This window comes from Balaenoptera musculus, chromosome 9 (genome assembly GCF_009873245.2).
Source record: "Balaenoptera musculus isolate JJ_BM4_2016_0621 chromosome 9, mBalMus1.pri.v3, whole genome shotgun sequence".
NCBI lineage: Eukaryota > Metazoa > Chordata > Mammalia > Artiodactyla > Balaenopteridae > Balaenoptera > Balaenoptera musculus.
In genome coordinates, this window is record NC_045793.1 from 52,035,236 (window position 1) to 52,060,809 (window position 25,574).

Sequence of the window (25,574 nt, forward strand, 5' to 3'; positions counted from 1 at the left end):
AGACTGAACCAGGAAGAAACAGAAAATAGGAACAGACCAATCACAAGCACTGAAATTGTAACTGTGATTAAAAATCTTTCAACAAACAAAAGCCCAGGACCAGATGGCTTCACAGGCGAATTCTATCGAACATTTAGAGAAGAGCTAACACCTATCCTTCTCAAACTCTTCCAAAGTATAGCAGAGGGAGGAACACTCCCAAACTCATTCTACGAGGCCACCATCACCCTGATACCAAAACCAGACAAAGATGTCACAAAAAAAGAAAACTACAGACCAATATCATGACGAACATAGGTGCAAAAATCCTCAACAAAATACTAGCAAACAGAATCCAACAGCACATTAAAAGGATCATACACCATGATCAAGTGGGGTTTATCCTGGGAATGCAAGGATTCTTCAATATACGCAAATCAATCAATGTGATACACCATATTAACAAATTGAAGGAGAAAAACCATATGATCATCTCAATAGATGCAAAGAAAGCTTTCAACAAAATTCAACAGCCATTTACAATAAAAACCCTCCAGAAAGTAGGCATAGAGGGAACTTTCCTCAACATAATAAAGGCCATATATGACAAACCCACAGCCAACATCGTCCTCAGTGGTGAAAAACTGAAACCATTTCCACTAAGATCAGAAACAAGACAAAGTTGCCCACTGTCACCACTATTATTCAACATAGTTTTGGAAGTTTTAGCCACAGCAATCAGAGAAGAAAAAGAAATAAAAGGAATCCAAAGTGGAAAAGAAGAAGTAAAGCTGTCACTGTTTGCAGATGATATGATACGTAGAGAATCCTAAAGATACTACCAGAAAACTTCTAGAGCTAATCAATGAATTTTGGTAAAGTAGCAGGATACAAAATTAATGCACAGAAATCTCTTGCATTCCTATACACTAATGATGAAAAATCTGAAAGTGAAATTAAGAAAACAGTCCCATTTACCATTGCAACAAAAAGAATAAAATACCTAGGAATAAACCTACCTAAGGAGACAAAAGAGCTGTATGCAGAAAATTATAAGACACTGATGAAAGAAATTAAAGATGATACAAATAGATAGAGAGATATTCCATGTTCTTGGATTGGAAGAATCAACATTGTGAAAATGACTGTACTACCCAAAGCAATCTACAGATTCAATGCAATCCCTATCAAACTACCACTGGCATTTTTCACAGAACTAGAACAAAAAATTACACAATTTGTATGGAAACACAAAAGACCCTGAATAGCCAAAGCAATCTTGAGAAAGAAAAACAGAGCTGGAGGAATCAGGCTCCCTGACTTCAGACTATACTACAAAGCTACAGTAATGAAGAGAGTATGGTACTGGTACAAAAACAGAAATATAGATCAATGGAACAGGATAGAAAGCCCAGAGATAAACCCACAAACATATGGTCAACTTATCTTTGATAAAGGAGGCAAGAATATACAATGGAGAAAAGACAGCCTCTTCAAAAAGTGGTGCTGGGAAAACTGGACAGCTACATGTAAAAGAATGAAATTAGAACACTCCCTAACACCATACACAAAAATAACCTCAAATTGGATTAAAGACCTAAATGTAAGGCTAGACACTATCAAACTCTTAGAGGAAAACATAGGCAGGACACTCTATGACATAAATTACAACAAGATCCTTTTGACCCACTTCCTAGAGAAATGGAAATAAAAACAAAAATAAACAAATGGGACCTAATGAAACTCAAAAGGTTTTGCACAGCAAAGGAAACCATAAACAAGACGAAAAGACAACTCTCAGAATGGGAGAAAATATTTGCAAATGAAGCAACTGACAAAGGATTAATCTCTAAAATTTACAAGCAGCTCATAGGGCTCAATATCAAAAAAAGAAACAACCCACTCCAAAAATGGGCAGAAGACCTAAATAGACATTTCTCCAAAGAAGACATATGGATGGCCAAGAGGCACATGAAAGAATGCTCAACATCATTAATCATTAGAGAAATGCAAATCAAAACTACAATGAGATATCACCTCACACCAGTCAGAAGGGCGGTCATCAAAAAATCTACAAACAATAAATGCTGGAGAGGGTGTGGAGAAAAGGGAACCCTCTTGTACTGTTGGTGCGATTGTAAATTGATACAGCCACTATGGAGAACAGTATGGAGGTTCCTTAAAAAGCTAAAAATAGAACTACCATACAACCCAGCAATCCCACTCCTGGGCATATACCCTGAGAAACCATAATTCAAAAAGAGTCATGTACCACAGTGTTCATTGCAGCTGTATTTACAATAGCCAGGACATGGAAGCAACCTAAGTGTTCATCGACAGATGAATGGATAAAGAAGATGTGGCACATATGTACAGTGGAATATTACTCAGCCATAAAAAGAAACGAAATTGAGTTATTTGTACTGAGGTGGATGGACCTAGAGTCTGTCATACAGAGTGAAGTAAGTCAGAAAGAGAAAAACTAATACCGTCTGCTAATACATATATATGGAATCTAAACAAACAAACAAAAGGTCTTGAAGAACCTAGGGGCAAGATGGGAATAAAGACACAGCCCTACTAGAGAATGGACTTGAGGACACGTGGAGGGAGAAGGCTAAGCTGGGACAAAGTTAGAAAGTGGCATGGACATATGTACACTACCAAATGTCAAATAGATAGCTAGTGGGAAGCAGCTGCATAGCACAGGGAGATCAGCTCGGTGCTTTGTGACCACCTAGAGGGGTGGGATAGGGAGGGTGGGAGGGAGGGAGATGCAAGAGGGAAGAGATATGGGGGATTTATGTTTATGTATAACTGATTCACTTTGTTATAAAGCAGAAACTAACACACCATTGTAAAGCAATTATACTCCAATAAAGATGTTACCAAAAAAAAAAAAGAGTTGTTCACTTTACTGTATGTAAGTTATGCCTCAGTGAAAAATAAGGGAGGAAATAAATTATTGTCCTTAGGTTGTTCACAGTGTGTGAGCAGCGAAACTATTGTATTTTGTTCGAAGCAGTAATCCTCTTGAGTTAGAGGTTGTCCGTGGAAGGGTCACTGGGAGGGGTGAATGCACCAAGGGTCTTTCATGTGTACCTGCTTCATCATCTCCTACACCCCTGGATCCATGGCCTGGCCCCTGGCCAGTGTCTGTCTCCCTGCAGGGCTTTCTCTTTGCCATTTTACTTAGTCAGCTAATTGGAGTAGAGGACACCAGACTTTCATGTGACTCCCCTTTGTCAAGGTCCTCTGAGGACTCCTGTGAAGGTCTTTCCTGTGGTGACGCCCCCAGGCCAGCCTGCAGGGTCCCCTAGGTTGGACACAATAGCTGCCTCATTCCACATGACTGCCTTACCTCTCCAGTACCTTAGTCTTGGTCTACTGCTGCCTTCATTCTTTATTCTTTATTCTGCCCTGTTTTAAGCATATCCTTTCCCTAGAATTTGACTTCTTTTGCCCTTTAAGCTGCCCCTGGTAATTTTGACTGAATTTCTGATGAAGCTAGGCCGGAAGGTTCTGGGGGATGAAACAGATATATTTCCATAGGCATAATCTTAAACTTACCTGGGGATGGATGTGGGAAGGACTGTAGATTCTCACCCTTTCTTTTCCCAGAAGAAGAAGAAGAAGAGACAGGGGTGAGGGTCACAGCAGGTGGTACCTTCAGAGGCCTTAACTCAAAGTACCAATTTAAATGAGTATGGATTTAGCCTGTTCACAGCCCTGGCCTTCATATCCGTTGCCTGTGAAGTGAAATTTGGCAGGGTTAAAAGATAACGATCATTCTTTTAATCAACTGCCTCTAGGAGAGGATTATGGTGTTTCTGTTCTGACACAGTTTCAGAATTCCCGTGACTCTTACTTTATGGCCCAAATGCTCTTTTTTGTCCCTTCTGCACATGTCACACACCACCTCTCAACCCATGCTCTCATTGTCAGAATCTCAGCCTTGAAACAAAACAAAACAAAAAACTTCCACACACAAGCAGAGTCCCTTTGTTGGTATTCCTCATCCACTGTGGAACCGATTGTCATAGCAATGGCTGTCCCCACAGACATTTCATCATTTGGGGTTTCCATCAGGTGTTTCTTTTTTTCTCTTTCTTAAACAGCAACAGCCAACACTGCTATTAAACGAACTATTAATATAGCTTAACAGCCTCTCTTGGCAGTTTTTAACTAGACTGCATTTGCTTCTAATTTCAGGTACAATTAGTCATGCCTCATAAGTAAAGCTAACTTTATGAAGATGCTGGTGTTGGTTTGCTTTTAGTCTTATTTATTGTTGGATTCAGTACATAATGAATACAGAGATTTGTGTGTGTGTGTGGCGGAGGGGGGGTGGTTCTATGAAAGCAACGTGGGAATTGAGTTCTATGCCTACAGGTACCTTCATTTTATTTTCTGAGATTTTGTTATTTCTCTGCATTGTCTTGGTTTTAGTTTATGGCCTTAACATGCTCATTATTTAAGAAGTGTTAGTGAAAGGCATAGGAGACTTGAGTACTTAATAATTAACCAAAAGTTTGATATAATATTTAACTAGCTGCTTCCTGGACAGCTGTATAACATCCTTCTTTTAAAATTAGACTATGTGAACACTAAGAACCAAATGAATTAGATATAAAAACGTTTTTTCTTATTGTTGTTAACGTGCTTGGGAAAGTTGTAGAATTTACTTAGTGTGTCAAATAAAATTCTGAAGGCAAAACCTAAACATGTTAGTCACCCTTAACTCAGGGCTGTGGGTAAAGGCAGTGGTTCACCCCTAAAGAGCTACAAGGGTGGCAGCCCAGCCAACTACTTGTAAATGTAACCGGATGAGGCAGGTACCAAGTTCGGCTGCGCGCTGCTCGAAAGGCCAATACTCAAGAGATAAGGGTTGGTGGAAAAGGAAAAGTTGCTTTATTCAGGAGGCCAGCAATCTGGGAAGGCGGTGGACTAATGTCTTAAGACCATCTCCGAGTTGCCAGTTAGGAGACAGAGGTCTTAAAGACAGTGTGAGTGAGGGGGCTGCAGGGTGCATGACCAGCTTGTGCACAGTCCTCGGGTTGGTTGGCATCAAGGTGAAGTTTTGAGCACCATCAATCTTCCAGTTTCAACTGGCCTGGGGTCTCCGTGCTTGAGGTCAGCAGTTCTCATCTGGTGAGGGTCTGCTTCCTATAGAAACAACTCAGGAATGTGTGTCAGGCCTTTGTATCTTTCAAGGAACCGGGAGTTCAGTGACTGCTGATTTATGATCTAAATTGTTACCAGTTTCCTGGCACAGCAGCTATTCTTTGTTTCTACATCTTCACATTTCCTAATCACTAACTCTTGAGCCAGCCTTTTGAGACCCAGCGGAGGCCTGGGAGACTAAGCTTTTCTGTATAAACAAGAGGCAGGCAGAGGACATGGGGAGTGGGGTCTGTCCTGAGAAGGCGCCATGGGCTCTTGCTTCGTTACTTTGCTGCTCCTCGCTGCTGAGGAGGCACAGCTGCAAAACAAGAAAGGGAATAAAGTTTTGGATAGAGAGGTTAATCCTAAAGTCAGCAGAGAGACTCAGTTTCATAAAGGGGTCTCTGCCAATGCCCTGGTCAATCCCCTTCCCCGCCAGAGATCCTTGCCATCTTGGAGATCCGCACTGTGCTGTGGAGAGAATGCGGCATTGCCTCTTCAAAGCTGGCTTATGATGTGCTCCCTCCTGAGTCTTCCTAGTTCAGCTCCTCAGTTCTCTTAGGTCCCAGAGGTGGGGCAGTAGCTGTTATCACCAGACCTGGCCGTCAAGGCATGCTAATTTCCAGCACCAAGATTAAAGGCCTGGGACCTAGCCTGGATGCAGTCTCTTGCCAGCTGCATGACTGGACAACTGACTTAACTTCTCAGAAACTTGGCTTTTTCCTCTGTAAAATGCAGATAATACCCATCCCATCAGACTTTGATTAAATGAGACACTGTGTGTGGGAAACCCATATTATAGTGCTTGGCAGTAAGTAGTATGGACTCAACAAATGATCATTGATTTAATTACTAATATGCTAATAGATGGTATGGAAAATTCTGCTTTCCCCCATAGTTTTTGTCACATCATGTTATAGTTTTTTTTTTTTGTAAGAAGTCTCCAGAAACCTTTGGTAGAACAAATTACCAACCTCTATCCCCCAAAAAACCAGAAAGGGATTTTTTTTTTTAATTTTACTTATTTATTTATGGCTGTGTTGGGTCTTCGTTTCTATGCGAGGGCTTTCTCCAGTTGCGGCGAGCGGGGGCCACTCTTCATCGCGGTGCGCGGGCCTCTCACTATCGCGGCCTCTCTTGTTGCGGAGCACAGGCTCCAGACGCGCAGGCTCAGCAATTGTGGCTCACGGGCCTAGTTGCTCCGCGGCATGTGGGATCTTCCCAGACCAGGGCTCGAACCCGTGTCCCCTGCATTGGCAGGCAGATTCTCAACCACTGTGCCACCAGGGAAGCCCGGGATTTTTTTTTAATTGTAGTAAAATGCATAACATAAAATTAACTTTTTAACCACTTTCAAGTGTACAATTCAGTGATATTTAGTACATTCACAATGCTGTACAACCATCACCATTATCTAGTTCCAGAACATTTTAATCACCATTAAAGGAAACCCCATAGCTAGACTCCATTCCTCAAATCTCCCAGCCCCTGGCAACCACTAATTGGCCTTCTGTCTCTATGGATTTGCCCACTCTGGATATTTCATATAAATAGAAACATACACTATGTGGTTTTTTTGTGTCTGGCTTCTTTCATTTAGCATAATGTTTTCAAGGTTCATTTATGTTATAGCATGTATAACAGAAGTGAATAATAATCCACTGTGTGAATATGCTGTTTTAGTCTGTTTGGGCTGCTATAACAAAATATCACAGTCTGGGTGGCTTATAAGCAACAGAAATTTATTCATCACAGTTCTGGAGGCTAGAAGTCCAAGATGAGTATGCCAGCATGGTCAGAGGGCCCTCTTCGGGTGGCAGGCTTATCACAGTACCCTCCCATGGTGGGAGGGGCCAGGAAGCTCTGGGGTCTCTTTCATAAGGGCAGTAATGCCATTCATGAGGGCTCTGCCCTCGGGACCTAACATCTCCCAAAGGCCCCACCTCCTAATACTATCTCATTGGGCATTAGGATTTCAACATATGAATTTGGGTGGAGGTGGAAGTTAGGGGGGAGGTGTAAACATCCAGACCATAGCATATACCATATGTAGTTTATCCATGCATCAGTTGATGGACATTTGGGTTGTTTCTGCCTTTGACTCTTGTGAATAAACAGCATAGCAGTGAACATTCTTGTACAAGTTTTTGTTAGAATACTTGTTTTCAGTTCTTTCGGGTATATACCTAGGAGTGGAGTTGCTGAATCATATGATAATTCTATGTTTAACTTTTTAAAAACTGCCAAACTGTTTTCAACTATGGCTACACCATTTTGCATTCCTAGCAGCGATGCCTAAAGGTTGCAGTTTCTTCCAACACTTGTTATTTTTCAGTTTTTTGATTGTATCTATCAGGGTTGGTATGAAGTGGTATCTCGTGGTTTGGGATGGTTTTTATAGTACAGATTTTTGTATGTGTCTGGACTCAAATTTTCTTACGTTCTTAAGCCTATTATATTGCAAAGTTACACGAAAAACCGCCTATACGTAATTTCCCATAAGAGATAGGTATAATGCGTCTTTTCCTTCACAGCCCCTGATGTGAGTAACCATCGTGGCTCTGTAATCTGTAGTGTAGATAAACCACTTGTGGGATCAGTGCTAATTATAGATGATATCTGATGCCTTGTACCTTCTCTCTAATTCTTTTCTTTTTGTTTTAGGGATTTCCTCTGGGTCATCCAAAATGCTTTTAAAACATATTGGATAAAAGCTGAGCCACCTGCTTGTGTCTGACTTCCATACTCTCTGCTCCACTGTCTTCTATGGCATTTTGACTACATCAAGGCCAAGGACCTGCTGTTCATGATGAGTGATGAGAAGAGCCTTGGGGTGTCCCCCAAATTGGTCTCACCTTCAAGGAGCACAAGTAGTTGCTCTTCTAAGCAGGGAAGTCGACAGGTAAAGTTTAATGCAAATTTTAAGATGCAAATTTAAATCAAGAAGTTTGCACATTAAAATCTGTACATTGACTTGGGAACTCCTGCTTCTCAGTTTAAGAGCATTTGCTTTTAGTCATATCTTAATTATCTAAGAAGAGTAAATTTTAGATAATTTTAATAATGCAGCCCGAGACCCTACTGGATGGGAAGAAATGTATTTGTCTCTTTGGATTATTTTACTCAATCGTTGCAACTGTCCTCCAACACAGATATTGATATTCCTGTTTTCTCCGTGAGGAAGCTGAGTCAGACCAACTGAGTTATCTGCCCAAGGACACATAGCTAGTCTATTAAGTGGCAGAGACAAGAAACCAAAGCTCATTCTGTTTGACTCCAGAGCCCACACTTTCCTTTATACCCTACTAACCAAAACAAAAAAGCTAACAATCACTTTTCCAGTAATTATAATATCCTCCCACCCTCTTCTTCCTTCACTTTACCAAACCTTTTATGACAGCTTCCAACCACAGAATGCCCCGTTATAACTTTGGGTCTCACCTGCTTTACTTCCCTAACGGGCAAGGGAAGCAAGTCAACAGAGAAGTGGTCAAAAGGAATTAAGTAGGAAGAAGAAAGAAGTGAAACAAAGGACTGAATAGTTAACTCCTAAATAACTATCAGCTAATTATATGTTGCTCCTCGATTTCCTTTCTAAAAAATCTCTGTTAGCAGAATTTGCTGGTTTTAGATCCATGGCAGTAAATGCACATTAATTATTATAATTCTTTCACCTTCAGTTAAGTCAAAAGAGAGTGGGCTGCCCAAAAGCTGTGGGTTTACAACCGAAGTGGTCTTGGAACCTTTTGAGTGTCAGCTGGCTGTGTTGGCATTGCCTTTCCTCCATGGGACGCACTGGCCTAAGTTGGCTCTGAGTCCTTGGTTCCAGGTTGGAAGCAACAGTCAAGCAGCCTCCCGCCTCAGGCACGTCCACACATTTATGGCGCATCACTACGGGTCTTTCCCTTCCAACGTTGCCTGGGACAGGGAGCTTGCCACCTCTCAGTACTGCTTCGTGGCATTAGAATCTATAATTCTAGACAAATTAGACCTTGCCATAGGGGCGTTTGGGGAGCTCTCCAAGATCTCCCCTGAGGGGTTAGGAAGAGTAATTTTTTCATCACTGTTATCACTTCCTCCTGGGATTAAAAAAAAATGACTAAGGTTACTCCTTGGCTAACGTATCATGGCTCCGTGGGAGTTCTAGTTTCATGAGGGTAGCTAATCTCACCCACTTTGTCAGCTTTCCACGGGAGTGTTTCTCTCCCTAAGCCAAAAATCTGGTTGGGGTTAGAGCCGAGTATGTGATCTTCCCCCAGCCCTTAGCACTTAGTAGCATCTATTGCCATGTCCTCCTTGGATAAAGGGAGAACACGTGATTCATTCAAACAGCCAGTGCTTATAACACCATAGCAACTGGAGCAGTGCAATGAATGAAACTCTAGGACTGAATACCATAGAAACTTTTTTTTGATGAGTTATTTGAAATTGATTGATTTGGTTTTCACAGAGCTTTTATTTTTGAGGTTACATCATAAAGAGTAAGAGGAATATGCTTGAGGCCTCACTTTTTTCTGACTTAGAACGGGTTGGTCATTCAGCCGTTCATTCGTCAATTGGTCATCTTTTATATTTAGGATCTCTCACTTTAATTTGCATGTAATGTTGCTTTATGCACATAAACACTTATTTTCCCTCTGTGCCAGAGAAGATGGAGAATTTAATAAGTTCATTCCCGCTTTAGCCTGAGTCTAGTTATAAGGCCAAGTTTAATTTTCAGGAACCATTTTCTTATTCAATCCACTTTCCCATCCTTCTATCAAAGAAAGGTGTTCGGTCGCAGGACTGGCTCAGCTTTTCCCTCTCTGTTGTCCACCTTGGCAATCCATGTCCATCCCACATCACACACTGTCCCAAGACTGTCTTTTAGTTTCTGAAGGTGCCACAGAGGTACAGGGACCTTGGAAGTTCTTACTTCATGGCTCTTAGGGAACACAGCCATATCCAGGGGTCTCTTGGGTGCTAAATGTAGCGACCATGCTGTGTTTCCAGTCACTTTTCTGGAAAGTACAAGTTCACCATTTAAAATTTCAAGATTTATATAATTTATTTAATTTGAGGAATGTTCACATATAACCGATGAAGATAATCTGTGCAAAAACCTCCTTTTTTTTTTTTTTTTTTAGTCATTAGAGAGTGCTTGGGTTTTTTTTTTTTTTTAAGATAGTAGTCTTCTTTTTAAAATTTATTTATTTATTTATTTATTTTTGGCTGTGTTGGGTCTTCGTTTCTGTGCGAGGGCTTTCTCTAGTTGTGGCAAGTGGGGCCCACTCCTCATCGCGGTGCGCGGGCCTCTCACTGTTGCGGCCTCTCTTGTTGCGGAGCACAGGCTCCAGACGCGCAGGCTCAGTAGTTGTGGCTCACGGGCCCAGCTGCTCCGCGGCCTGTGGGATCCTCCCAGACCAGGGCTCGAACCCGTGTCCCCTGCATTGGCAGGCAGACTCTCAACCACTGCGCCACCAGGGAAGCCCAACCTACTTGTTTTTAAAGCTCCAGATTAAAGTCATTTTTAGGTTGTTCTGTTCATTCCGTCTGGAGGAGATAAGTCTGATGTTAAGTTTATTGGCCATCTTCCTTAATGCTAGCTTTTCTCACATACTTTGGAATTATAGTTTAGGGCGCCATCTTGAGCTTGCTTTCCCTGTGTCCTTTCTCTGCACTCACCTGTGATTTTCTATTACCTACTTCCTACCTCTGATGACCCCAGCCCAGAGCCACGTCTGATATTTGCAGCTGGCGCCTCTGTTCCACATCAACCAGGAGTATATAAGAGCCACCACCAGGCCAGTGTGCAGCATGGCCAGGTCCTGGTTGTGAGACTGTCTGCGTCCTACCATCTCTCTGGATAGGCAGATTTTTAAAGCCTCCTTTCATCATGGTGTGGGGCTTCCCCCTCCACATTCTCTGATTTCCAACAATAAGCTAGCTCAGGTCCCAGCCTTTTCCTGGGGATATTTGTAGCTTCATTAGTCCACTGAAGTAGGACTCCTGGACGCCTCTGTCTGCAGTATCCTTTGCATTTCTATTTTGTGTCTTATCCATGAGATATTGAATCTTGTTTTGTTTTGTTTTTTTCCAAATCACACAGATATATCAAAAAAAAAAAAACCCTACATGTTTATATTTTTATATATTTCTTGTTTGGAGCTCGTGAGGTGACAGGGAAGGGGCACTAAATGCATAAACTTGCAGTACAACCTTGGCTGAAAGACTTGGTCTTCTGGAGTCATTTTCGTTTAAATTCTCATCCACCATTGCCAGGTGACATTGGTTCTCTGTACTGTAGCCACACTGGCTTTCTTTCAGTTCCTCCCACTGAATTTGCCCTTGTCCTTGTTTCTTGAACTGAACTTGAACTTGTTTTTCCTATCCCAGAGCCTCCTCATGTAAATCTCAAGAAGCCCTCATTTATGTGTGGATACTCCCCTTTCCAAATATCTGTGTTAGAAGAGCTTGCTTCTTTAATGGACAAAATGATGAGACCTGGGTGTTAGTGTGATCTGTGTTTTTCATTTCTACAAATTGAACCTAAGACAAAGTTTACAACTTACAGCCTTGAAAACCCAAGGAGAAGGGTGCTGTCATCTTTTAACTTAAATACTAGGGCTTTTGAAATTTTAAATATACTATGCCTCATTTTGTCAATGTGGAAACAGCCTTTAAATATAATTTTATCAAGATAATTTTAGGAGGAAGGTATGCCTAGTGATTAGAACTTGAACTCTCCAACCTTGGTTCCACTCAATAATTAATTCTGTAACCTTAAACTCTCTAAGCCTCAGTTTTCTCATCAATAAAATTGGAATAATAATAGTTCTTTTCTCATACGATTATTGTGAGGATTAGAACTAAAGCATTTAATGTAGGGTCAAACTCATAGTAGGTGCTGAGTTAATATTAATGTTTATTTTTATTATTATAGTTAACATTAATTTGAATTTCATTCCTATATGTGGAAAACCTAAATTTTCATAGTGAGTAGTTCTACTTTTTGCCCCCAGAAACTTTTGCAGGCATCATATGTGTACCTACCCATACCTCGTTAGTGTTGTACAGAGGTCCACAAAACTATACAATGTATATATGAATGTATACTTTAAAATAAAATGTATCTTACTTTATACATATTAACAAAGTACTTTTAGGGAAGAATGTAACAGAATGTTTAATATATGAGCTACATTTGATATCTTGAACATACAACATAACCTGTACCTAAAGCAAGTGGGAAAAGTGTTAAATTCGTTTATTTATTTGTTTGTTTATTTGGTTGTGTGAGATCTTACTTACGGCTTGCACCTCCTTAGTTGTGGCACGTGGGCTCCTTAGTTGCGGCTCACTGGCTCCTTAGTTGCGGCACATGGGCTCCTTAGTTGTGACATACAAACTCTTAGTTGCAGAATGCATGTGGGATCTAGTTCCCTGACCAGGGATTGAACCCAGACCCCCTGCATTGGGGGTGCGGAGTCTTATCCACTGCACCACCAGGGGAGTCCCAGGCGTTAAATTCTTATCCCATTCTGTTCTGCTGGGTTTTGTCCTTGCATGAGTGTCCTTGTATGTCCTTTCCCCATGCATTCACCTATCTATTGGTAGTAGCTGCTTAGAGCATTGTGTTGAGAAGGATTCTGCAGTTGAGTCTGGGTTCAGTGGGAAAGAGTGCCATGTTTTCAGTAATGGCTCATGGGCATACACAGGGTGAGTGGCAGCATGGGTGCCACATTTGTCACCCCTTAGTGATATTAGAGGGCTGAAATCAAGAGAAAGCTGCTACAGTCTTTATATTCTGCTGTTGGAGAAGCTTCTGGCAAGTGAAGTTCACCTCAGTTCTCCATCTTCTGCTTCCTTTGCAGGGATGTCGTGAGAGAAAATTTAGTATTTTCACTGGCTAAAAGCCATTGAAGCTCATTGGAGAAAGGTCCTCTGTAAATTTAAGAAACAATTACTGATGAGCTCCCTTTACTTTGGCGAATTCTGGAGCCAGAAGTGAGATGTCCTTGTTTCAAGAACTCTGATTCTCTGCACAAGAAGTAGATCTCTTTGAAATAGACCATCCTTTAGATATAGCACCTTTACTGGATAGGAATCTATTCTCCTTGCAGGAAATCTCCAACTAAAGGAACCCAGCTTACACAGAGAATAGGTTGTTGGTCCCTTCTGACTGTCTTCGTCACACCCCATTCCTTGTAGTGTTCTAAGTCAGTCTTTGCTTCACTGTTCTTCCCCACCCCAGGCTTTGGCTCAGCTATCCCCTTTAGCTAGATTAAATCATATGAAACTGTTCTGCCCTTTTGAATTTTGCGATTTTCTTGAAAAGAATCTTCATTTATTGCTTTAGCCCTTTAAAAATAATTTTTATAAAAAATAATATATGCTCTCTGTAGATCATTTCTAACATATATGCAGTCTATGTGAATTGCAATAGTTTAGTTTTAAGTGGCTGCTTGATAGGTCAAATAAAGTGAAGTTGAGAATGACCGTTGGTGTGGAGGTCATTGGTGACATTGCCGAGTGGTTTCCTTGAAGTGGTGGGCATGAAAGTCTGGTTTAAGTCCGTTCATGAGAAAACAGGAACAGAGGAAGAGGGTACCCCAGTTCTGCCAGGCACCAGACAGGAGTTGAGAGAGGCCTTCACAAAAGTTCTGTTTGGGAACCTTCAGTTTGGCTAATGCCATGCCTAACACAGCCTTGTTCTCTCCTCTCTTTTGATTAATTCATTGGTTTGAAAGAGTGTGTGGTTCTTTGAGTCCTGGGTCCTATTTACGCATCTTTTGAGCTCTCACGGCACTGGCACGGGGCTTTGCACATGGCAGATGCAAATTACCGGGCTGAATTTACTGCACACCAGCAGCAAATATCCCTCTATCGAGGGCAGGTTGGAATGCATGGGCAGGTACATGTGGGGAACGGGAGCAAAAAGCCACAAATTCCCCAGCTCCCTCACTCTGGTGACAGACATATGAGGATTTCAAAAAATGAACAAAGGCCTCTCCGTTGAGTTTTTCCTGGCAAATGATGAAATCCCTAAATACTTTCTAAACCTGGGGTCTCCAGACAAACTGCTCTGTTGGAAAGTATGGAACAGAAGTAAAGACTGTCTTTGTTTTAACTGACCTGTGTTCACACTGGCTCTGCTTTTTGCTAGCTGGATGACCTTGCCATGTTACAGAAGACCTCTGAGTCTTGGTTCTTCAGCTGTGAAATGTAGATAATTTTGCTTCCTTTTGAAAACTAAATGAAATAATAAATACAGAGTACCTAAGCTGCACATGGTAGACATTCGATAAGTGTGGATTAAATGAATGAATGAATAAGCATGTGGTTGCTAGGTAGAAAGCTAGCTTTGTGCAATTCACAAAGCTCTATACATATATTAAGTAGGTTAAGGGATGTCTAAGTGGGAGAGAGAATTGCTATTTCAAAACCTGTAAAGTATGAGTAATTTCCTCTTGTCTTTTTCCCACTGCCCCTTACATTTCCTTCCTAGAACAGTAACAGATTTCAGAAGCCAGATTGTGCTAGAGATGAATGAATAGGTTTTGTCTTTTTTGAAAGAGTTCTATGTGCCCTAATTTTTATTTCTTCAACCAATATCCATTGAGAACCTATTACTAAGAGACCATGAGCAGGGGGATGTGAAGCTACTAAGGATAGGACAGCTGAACACATCACTAAAAATAAGAAATCAACTCTGATTGGGAAGACTGTGGGTTGTAAAGAGAGCATGGCTTCCTTTTTTTTTTTTTAATTTGCTGTGTAAGTCAGAAATCTGGAACTGAATCCTTCCAAAATAATTAACAAGTGCTTCTCTCATTATGGCAGGGGATTTGAAATGGAGAGATCTATTGCTATGTAAGTCTCCATACAATTATGCAATTTATTCTTGTCACCCTCTTGTCCCTGGGGCCATCAGAGGTGGCCTTTGAGCTCTCCCAGGGTCACCTGATGAGAATTTATTTATGCAGGCTCTTAGATTATGCTGTACTCCAGAGAGCCCAGGGTGACTGGGCTTGCTGCCAGAACCCTTAAGACACAGGAGTTGAATGGGAGAGAATTTGCCAAGAAGAGTGAATGAAAGCTATAATGTTCAGGTGTTTATAATTTCAGCTCTCTGGGTATTGAAAATATGTAGTTCCATTTATTTCTTTTAATTCATTGTGTCTTTAGACACTGAGATTTACCAGCTGCCTTTTGTAAGTATGGGCTGAATAAACACCACAAGAAAGACCCGTCAAGGAAGAGTGGCTTGGGAATGGCATGACTGTGTCACATGGCTCTATGATGGTCACAGGAAATAAAAGGCAACGAGCATGAAGTTGCTTGAGAGCCAGATAGCCTGAGTTTAAATCTTGGGCTGTTTATAAGCTGTTTGACCTTGGGCAAGGTCCTTAATCCCCCTGTGCCTTGTGTCACATAAGGTTGTGACAGTTGCTTCAGTTAGAAGAGAGCCAGCACGTAGTGTTATGTAAGTGTTTGGCACATAAACCATTCACCTTCCAGAAGCAGGAGTCCCAGGAGCCCTCAAGCAGTACCACATGGTGACTGCTTCCCTGTTTCATCCTTTCAGCTGCGAGGCTGGTGGCACTACGCAGAGGCAGACGGCTTGGCTTCTGTCTAGGCTGCTCTGAAAGGAGTCAGCAAGGGACTCTAGAAGTTAACAAGCATCTGATAGCACCTTTACAGCTCGCGAGATCCTTTCCTACTCTCCTTTGGAGTCTCAAAACAATCCAGCGAGGTCTGTATTTTTTCTACGCTTTAGAAAGAAAACAGGGCCCAATTAACTGCCGGTTTAGAGTCACACAGCTAAGCAGTGGTAGAGGGTCAAGAAGCCATCTATTTGAAGAACACTAGGTTTCTTTAGATGCTAGAAAGCTTCTTTAGAAGTTAATTCAAGTTCCGTGTGCCCTATGTGCAAATGATTGTTGTTTAAACAAACCTCCAGAAGCCAACACTCTGCGAGTGCAGGGGCAAGAGTAACACAGATGAGGGAAGCAGCCGTAAGGATCCCCCAGGTCTGTTTGCCCAGAGCTGTTATTTTTCTGGTGGCTCCAACAGAGAAAAATAATTAACTATACAGTTCCATCTCAGTTTTTCAGATCCCCCCCTTTCTGAGCCTTTTACTTCTCCTTACTGCCTACCTTTTGGTCACACCTATGGTTGTGACATTATGCACTGAAAGTAGGAAGGGCGAAGACCCAACGCTCAATTCTCAATATATTTCTACTCTGAGTAAGTCTTGTAAAGAAAAAAACAAACATTTGATACAGGAAGAAATGAAAACTTCAGCTAAAATGATGTGTTTGAATTGTCAGGGTGTCCTTGTCACTTTGCATGTCTACAAATGACAGCTGCCTTCCACACTCTGAAGAGCACAAGAAACCAAACTCTTAAAACACTTCTGGAAGTTACTGAACCATCCAAACTGTTCTGCAGTTCCAGAATAACACACATAGCAAATATATTTTGGTGGGTTTTAGAAACACTAGTTTGATAGAAACTACATGGATACCTTAAGAGAATCAGTGTATTTATTCACGGTTGGCATTGGCCATAGTGGAGGATACAGGAAGGCAGAACCGATTGAGATGCTTTTGTTGAGAGCACAGCTTACTAGCTTTGCAGCTATTAGATGTTTTTCTAGGAGCTATAGATGCAAATGTGAACCAAAGTGACTCAACAGTTCTTTCCCAGGGAGGGGAAAGTCTGAGTCTACTTCAGTGATGTGATGCTATTAAAATATTGATACTAAAGGCCGAGAAGTGACAGTGTAAGTAGGACAGAGGCAAAACGGGAGACTTCCCTGGAATAATCTGACATCTCTCTAAGGTCCTCTACAACCTGGCCCTACCATCGAGTCCAGCTGTGTCTCCCTCTGCACCTCTACACAAGCTCCCACCACAACCAAAATCACCTCCTCTCTATTCTCACTCCAGATGAGTCACTTTCCTGGCAGTCTCTGGCCTAGTGGTCCCTCTTGCCCTGTGTAGTAGGCTGAATGGTCCCCCCACCCCCAAAGATATGTCTACATCCTAGTCCTAGGAACCTGTGAAGGTTACCTTATTTGGTAAAAGATGTAATTAATTTAAGAATCTTGAGATGAGGAGAACATCCTGGATTATCCGGGTCAGCCCCAAGTTCAGTGACTGGTGTCCTCATAAGAAACACACAGAGAGAAGACAGACATGGAGGAGAAGGTGATGTGTGTGAAGATGGAGGCAGAGATCTGGGTGATGGGAATACAAGCCAAGGAACGCCAAGGCCACCAGAAACCAGAAGGGGCAAGGAACGCTATTTTAGACTGAATGTTTGTGTCTGTGCCCACCCCACCCCAGTTCATATGTTGAAGCCCTGACCCCCAATATGATGAATTTAGAGGTGGGGCCTCTGGGGGGTAGTTAAGTTCAGATGAGGTCATGAGGGTGGTGCCTTCATCCTGGGATTAATGCCCTTATGAGAAGAGGACAGACGACAGAGCTTCTTGCTCTTAGGCGTGGAGGAAGAGCAGACAGTGAGAAGGCAGCTGTTTACAGGTCAGGGAGTGGGTTCTCACCAGGAACCGAATCTACCAGCACCTTTATCTTGGACTACCCTCCCAGTCTGTGGTATTTTGTTACAGCAACCCAAGTTAAGACAAACACATTCTCCCTTAGAGTCTCTGGAGGGAGCATAGCCCTGCTAACGCCTTAATTTTGGACTTCTGGCCTCCAGAACTGTTAGAGGATAAATTTCTGTTGCTTTAAGTCACCAACGTTGTGGTAATTTGTCAGGGTAGCCTCAGAAATCCTGCTTCTCACACTGTGTCAGTTTTTCTTCATATCCCAGCTCAAGTCATTTCGCTAAGGTGGATCCAGCCCTATGTGAGATTGTGCCTACCCCGGAACAGGAGTCTGTAGCAGGTTTATGTGAGACTCCCATTCGGCATTTACAAGTTTTCAACCGAGTGGTGTCTCTATTTTTAATGTACGTTAACTTTTTGAAGGCCAGCATTTGGTTTCACATCTTTGCATCTCCAGTACCTACCTGGTGCTAAGCCTTAGACCTTTGAGTTAGAGACTACCCCATTAAATAGAAGCTCAGTTATAACTAGAATGTAACCTACATAACACAAAAGCCATTCCTTTTTTGATTCATGAGGCTCTCCGGGATCTTAACCTGTTGCTAGGTTCTCATGATGAGAACCAGTTAGTCTTATAGAGAGGTGAAAGAAAGTCACTGATGATTTGGATCAAGGATAAGGACGTTCATTGTGCTAAACTTCTGCCACCTTCTCCTATGATTTTTAACTCATATATGCATTAATTAGCCAGAATGTACCTCTACTTAAATTGTAAATTTCAATTAGCTCTGAAAAAATAGCTTTGAGAGCACTGTGAGAGAGAGTACTGTCATCAGCTAGCACCATCCAGCAAGGGGGTGGGGTGGGTTTTCTTGAGGAGCTGTGGTTGCCCTGTGCTTGGACTACAAAAGTGTTATATCTGAGTACAGAGAGTCAGTGATTCTCACCAGGGCTCAGACGCCAGAGGGCAGAGCTCTATGATATGCCAAAAAAGGTATGATTTTTTAAAATTTAAAGGTAGTAAAGATGAAACACTGAACAGTGCTGGAAGGTATACAACCAAGCGGAAGTCTCCCCACCGTCGTGCCTCTGGTCTAGTCCCACTCACATAAGAGTCCGTATTAGAGATTTTCCCTGTTATCCCATGGTGTGTGTCCATGTGGTGAGTTAGCCCAGGATCTCTTACACAAGGCCGTCTGCCACTATGGAAACATGGTAATTCTTAGGAAGGGGTAGTGGAAAGGGTACTGAGTTGGGGTCAAAGGACTGGGTTCTGGTCCTCAGAAGTCCTTCACTCCTTGTTGTGGCCCTACTAAGATCGTTTCTCTTAGATTCCTCATCTCTAAAATGAAAGAGCTGGGTAACTTCCACATTCTCTCTCAAACTCTGGTGTTTAAAAGAAATATTTCATGACTCTATGGGATAAAACAAATCATTACTGTATTCCCTGGAAAAAAAACTCAGAAGAGACTCTTGAGTCCCTTGGGTGGAGAGAGCTGTCCTGTCATCATTGGCTAACACACATGCATGCTAAGTGCCAGAACGTGCTGTCAGAGACAGACTCCGCTTGGGGAGAAAGTAGTCCTGGGGAAGGGGAGTAAGTGGCCTTGGATGGACTCTAATACACTTGTAGGTCGTCTTGTCCAGAGTTGATGTTGAACAGAGAAGTTCTGTGTGTGGTCTCCAGTCCACAGATGGGGTCCACCACTCAATAGTTTGTGATCCTGGGCAAACTACCTTGGAGCTTCATTTTCCTCGTCTGTAAAATGAGAATAATAATACCTTCATTACAGAATCATTGTGAGGCACATAGAAGCTATCCACCAAATAGTAGTTGTTACTTGTATCACTATAATCACTACCACAGTAGCAACTATAAAAATATTGCCACCACGCTGGTGGGCTGCATGGCCAGAGCAGAATGACATCTTTGGGGTTGGGTGTCTCCATCCTTAACAGTAGCTACAGCTCTTAAGAGGCTCTTATTTACAGAGCAGAGCATTACAGAGAGAAAAGTGCATAAAAGATGCAGTCCATAGTCTTGAAGGTCTTGTATACAATTGGGGGATATTTAACAAATATTAATAACCCACAGATTTATTTGAGGATCTTAAAAAGTACCAATGTAATTATACCCATAAATGCTAAGTGAGTGATAAACAGGATAGAAATCATCATTATATGTGCATTAAAGTTTTTTGTTAATATTATTTTAATTATAAATCCACCTGTGGTCAACCCAATTGGAAACATTTTTCTCTTATTTGGTACCCAAGATAGGAATGGCCTCAGGTGGAGTCACCAACAGATCTGATAACTCACATGCTTTTTCTCCCCGTTGTCAGTGTCTACTGCTGCCAATGACTCTCCTTTTCTTATCCTCGCCTCCAGTGTTTTCTCAAGGGTTTACCCCCAAAGACCAATTACATATTCTCTATTATCTAAGTTATTAAGTCTCCAGGGTTTTGGTCTGCGACTACCCAAGTAATTAAGACTTAAGACATTTGGGGGCCTCAGTCATCTGAGTGTTCACCTTTCCACGCCGGTGTGGGTTGGTGAACTGCGGCTGTGTGTGTGAAGGGAGAGGCAAGACAGTGGCTGTTGGCAGGTCACGTGCTGCTCCTCACGGAGCTTTCAGAGTCTGAGCAGGCTCTTCACGGCTCAGTCTTCCTTTTTTTTCCTTCATCTTCTCACTTAGATCCTAAGGTCAGGGATTGAACCTGAAGTTACTAGACTGAAGTTAATACCACTCATTTTTAATTTGTTTTTTAGAAGACTTTATCAGCCAATATTTTCTTTTCTTTTATTTCATTTTATTTATTTTTATTATGGTAACAACATGAGATCTACTATCTTAACAGATTTTTAAGTGCACAGTACAATAGTATTGTTAACTGTTGGCACAATGTCGTAAGCAAATCTCGAACTTACCTCGCATAACTGAGACTTTATACCCAGTTAATAGACATGAGGTTATGATATAAGATTTAGAAGGGGTCTCAAGCTCATTTATCCTGACCTCCTTCCTAGTCTGGGAATCCCTCTGCAGCACCTATGCCAGCCTCTGACAGAGCTCCCCAGTGACTAGGGAACGTACTCTTTCACAGCCCTTGTCGTTTCTGTTATTTTTCATAGCACTAATTATTATCAGACCATCATCCTTTATGCAGAGGTGGAATCCAGGGCCTTATAATTCTCACCCATTGACCCTGGTTTTACCCTCGGAGTCTTTTGAGTCAAATCCCAGTTCTTCAAGGCAGGCTGGTCTCCTAGAGTGTGGCTGCTTGGAGTGGTTCTGTGGTCCAGCAAAAGCAGCGACCTCACCTGTGCAGGTGCAGGAGCTCAGGCCCCGCCCCAGCCCTACGAACCTGAACTCTGTGTTTTGACAAGATCTTCAGTGATTGGTACGTTACAGTTGAGAAGCACTGCGTTAGATTGCGTATCCACCCCCCCACTCTATTATTTTAATTTTTCTTTCTGTCAAGTTTGTTGGTGTTCAAAAACTTTTAGTTGAGGAAGAAACAATTGACAAGAAGCAACAACTCCAAGTATCAGTGATTGAAATATAAGTCCAGAATTGGTCTGACATCAGTTAAAGCTATCGTTATATTAACTGGAACTCTGTTGGTAAGCATTTCCATGTGTTCATAATACAGTCATAAAAGATGATATTGATGATCCTGAGGCTTTAGAAGATTACACATGCCTTTAAAGTCATGTTAAATTGTGTTCCACGTGATTTAATGCTGGGGATTGCCTTGTGATTTTTAAAAACCTGATAAACAGACTAAATAAATAATCAGAACAACCCACTTTCCAGTCATGGCAGACAGAGGCAACCACAAAGCTTCCTTTCACAACACTTTTCAGCTGCAGGAAGAATTTAAAGTTTTAAATCGTTTTCTATTTCTGACATCACTGCAAGGGCAGTGACTGAGAACCCAGCGTTTGAAAGGTGCAGAGGAGATGTATGCTGTGGAAACAGCTGTGCTGGAGGGAAGTGCTTTCAATTTGTGCACTCAGCAATATGGAAATGAACTTTGCCAGCTCATGAGCATGAATAAATCCTTAGTTGCCTTTCCCACCACAAAGCAGCTTTCTATATTTGGCACTTTTAGATGTTCAGTGAAACAGACTGAATTTAATGCCAGATGACAGTGCCAGACTGTCTTCCGTTAAACTCAAGCAAAGACCTTAAGAAGCCGCTTCCCCCTACCCTGTCATATTTCTCTCTCCACCTGATATTCATGGGGAGCTTTAAGCCTAACGCCCCCAGGGCAGATATCAGCCCAGCTGTGTTGGGCTAAGTCAGCAGGGCCTGATCTCCCCTGGGCCCAGGTCCACCTGCACTGTGTTTCTCAGGGCGCTCGTCCTCCTCCTGGGTCACTGGTATGTGAAGCACAGTAGAAACCACTTCCTGCCACCCGGTGCCTTTAGCCAAGAGAAAGCAGCATCTCTGCTTTTTTCTGTCCTGAGTACCAGTTCACTCCAATCCAGCACATATTATTAAAGTCCCTGACCCCAAGGGCTCTGTGAGGCCCTTTTTATAGCCTCATTCGTTCAGCAAATATTTATTTAGGGCCCCTATGTCACAGGTAGTGAGGTGATAAGAAATAAGCCCCAGTCTCTGTCCTCACGGTACCCACCTTCTAGCTAGGGAGACAGAGAGTGCAAGTGATGTCTGCAAGTGCTGAGGAGGGAGAGAATTTCTGCCCCGAGGAGGAGGTGGTGTGGGGCTAAGTGAGAATTCACCAGGCTGAGAAGTAGGTGGGGCAGATGTTCCAGATGTAAGACAGCGAATGAGCAAAGACTTGGCAGCATTAAAATGCACAGGCTGATTTCCCGCCCCAGTTCAGGGGAATGCAGGATGGGAGACGTGGCAGCTCTGCTCAGGATCCCAGCCTTGCTTCTCTCTGTCTATAGGGCAGGGCTTCTTGACTCCTTCCCATGGCTTCGGATCTTGGACTTACCCACCACCGTCCCCCTGCCCCATGGCATTACTCTTTGTTCATCATCAGAATGTACATATTTAAATTACAGTAGAATATACAATGTGCTATAATATGTAGCAGAATGATTGAAAATACCGATTTTGTAGTCAGGTGACTTTATAGCATGGGGAAAGTTACCTATTCTCTCTTCCTTGGTTTCCACATTCCAAAAATACTGGTTTCCAGGAAGACTGAGAGGGGATGAAAGTTAAGGGAGGAATATTTTTAGGGAAGTGAAACTATTTTGTATGTTATTGAAATGGTGGATATATGACATTATGCATTTGGCAAAACTTATAGAACTGTATACCACAAAGAGTGACTCCCTAGTGTAAACTATGGACTTTAGTTAATAATGATGTATCATATTGGTTCATCTATTTTTTAAAAAATGTGCCACATCGGTGCAAGATGTTAATAACAGAGAAAACTGTGTGTGGGGAGAGAGGAAGTGTATGGAACTTTTTGTAATTTCAATTTTCCTATAAACCTAAAACTGCTCTAAAAATAGTCTATTATTTTTTAAAATGTAAAAAAAAATGAAGGTGCAATAAAGACATTTAAAAAAAGATACTAATAAATCCAACCTTGCAAGATTGTGAAAAGATTAAGCGCAACAATGTACACATGGTGTTTAGAACACTTCCTGATAGATAATAAGTAATAACATTATTAATAATGTTAGCTATTGTAATTGCTTCATTAGTTTGGTCAACATATTTATTCATATCTACCATGGACCATTTTTTCCCTTCCAGTTTTATTGAGATATAATTGACATACAGCACTGTGTAAGTTTAAGGTGTACAGCATAATGATTTGACTTATATACGTCATGAAATGATCATAACAATAGGTTTAGTGAACATCTGTCATCTCAGATAGATTCAAAATTAGAGAAATAGAAAAAAATTTTTTCTTCCATGTGATGAGAACTCTTAGGATTTATTCTTTTTTTAAAAAATTTATTTATTTTGATTATTATTTATTTTTGGCTGTGTTGTGTCTTCGTTGCTACTCGCGGGTTTTCTCTAGTTGCGGCGAGCAGGGGCTCCTCTTCATTGCCGTGCGCAGGCCTCTCACTGCGGTGGCTTCTCTTGTTGCGGAGCATGGGCTCTAGGTGCGCGGGCTTCAGTAGCTGTGGCTCGAAGGCTCTAGAGCGCAGGCTCGGTAGTTATGGTGCACGGGCTTAGTTGCTCCGCGGCATGTGGGATCTTCCCGGACCAGGATTCGAACCCGTGTCCCCTGCGTTGGCAGGCAGATTCTCAACCACTGCGCCACCAGGGAAGCCCAGGATTTATTCTTAACCACTTTCATATACTATGCACTATTAAGTAGTGAACAAGACAGAAAAGGTTCCTGCTTTCATGGGGCTAGAAAGTATTCAATCATTTTATCTTTTTGTTTATATTTTTGTATTTATATATTGTTTCAATCTACCCCACTGGATAGTGTTTCCTGAGGCACTATTCTTTTGTGTTTTGAATGGCAGGCTGTCTAGAAGTGTGGATACATTTTAATATCTCCTTGTTGACCAACCACTCAGTGCCATTTACTTGGTTTGAGACCTTAATCTATGTTCTTTGTTTGAGACCCCAACAATGAATAAACCCAGGAGAATTCTTTTCTTTCCTACTATATACTCAGTTCTTTGCTGGGGTTCTAAACAACTTAAAAGATGGCCCCTACAACTGTTTGGGGACAGAAGAGCAAAGCACTGGGGATAAAAATGGAAAAAAAACCCATAAAATACTGAATTACCTGGTAATGGACAGCAATACTACTATCATTTACAGGAATACATGATTGATGTCGTTTGGGTAACTTAGGAATTTCATGGAAAGAGAAAACTGAACTAAAATCTTGAAGCGTTTGTACGGGTGGAAAAGAACAAGAGAAGATTCTGGGAGCTTGGAAAAATACAAGTAAACCACAGCAGTGGAAGTGACAAATATTATGTTGTATTCATTTTTACACTGCATGGAGAGTAGGACCTAGTGAGGTCCCATAAATGATTGTAGAAGTGGGGAGTCTTGGGAAATCAGGTTTGATGAGATCGGCGGGTGGTGGCGGGGAAACAGAGAAGGGACATGGAAGATACACATTTTGAAGATGAAACCAACAGGACTGACTTATAATAATCAAGCCCTTACAGTTTCAAAGTGATTTCACTATACTGTGTCCTGGTCTGGCATTCCTTCTCACAGAATTGGTGTCAGGATCAGCAGTGGCTCTTAACCCCATCATACCAATGTCCCCTTTTTGTGACCAGTATTTCAGTGAAGCCTTTACTCTCCTCAAATGAAATTCATTATTAATTTAATATAATTGCCCACATAATTTTGAAAATATCAACATAACACTTAACTGTGAATAAAGGAAACTTCAGAGAAGTGGTTAAAGTATACATTATAATATGTAAAAGCCCAGACATGACTATACCAGAAGACATAATGAAGTGGTCAGATACACCTATATGTGGGGTGACAGCTACTAATGCAGACCTATAGAGATGTGTTAATAACTCACATACCGCAAGTGGCACGGGCTTCAGTGACACGATTCTGCAAAATGGTGGGTGACTCTTGCTAAAGTCCCAAACAGGAGGAAGTACAGTCTTATCTCAATTATTCAGTAGTTGCATTCCCAAGAATTCAGAGTGTGTTAAAAACCATGCAAAAATACTTTGGTAAGTACATGAAACAGAGTTAAGTTCTGTGCTCGAATAATTATAAACGGGTTTCACCTATGAAAATGTCTCTTGGCACTTTGGAAAATCATGCGGATATGGGACAACTTCTTTATTGTGCAAGACTGAGACATTTCAGGACATCTAACATTCCTGGTCCCCAGCCATTAGATGCCAGAGACCAACCCCCAACCCC

At 41.8% G+C, this 25,574-nt stretch overlaps 1 protein-coding gene across 5 annotated transcripts in view; it reads left to right on the forward strand.

Moving 5' to 3' along the window:
- Positions 1–25,574, forward strand: part of OSBPL3 (oxysterol binding protein like 3) — a 197,229-nt gene that overhangs the window by 97,842 nt on the left and 73,813 nt on the right. For all 5 annotated transcript variants that reach the window (XM_036862923.1, XM_036862922.1, XM_036862925.1 and 2 more), the window contains one exon: positions 7,807–8,044. In XM_036862923.1, the coding sequence (XP_036718818.1) occupies positions 7,949–8,044 (96 nt within the window). In that variant the 5' untranslated portion in view covers positions 7,807–7,948. The remainder of the gene's footprint in view (positions 1–7,806; positions 8,045–25,574) is intronic.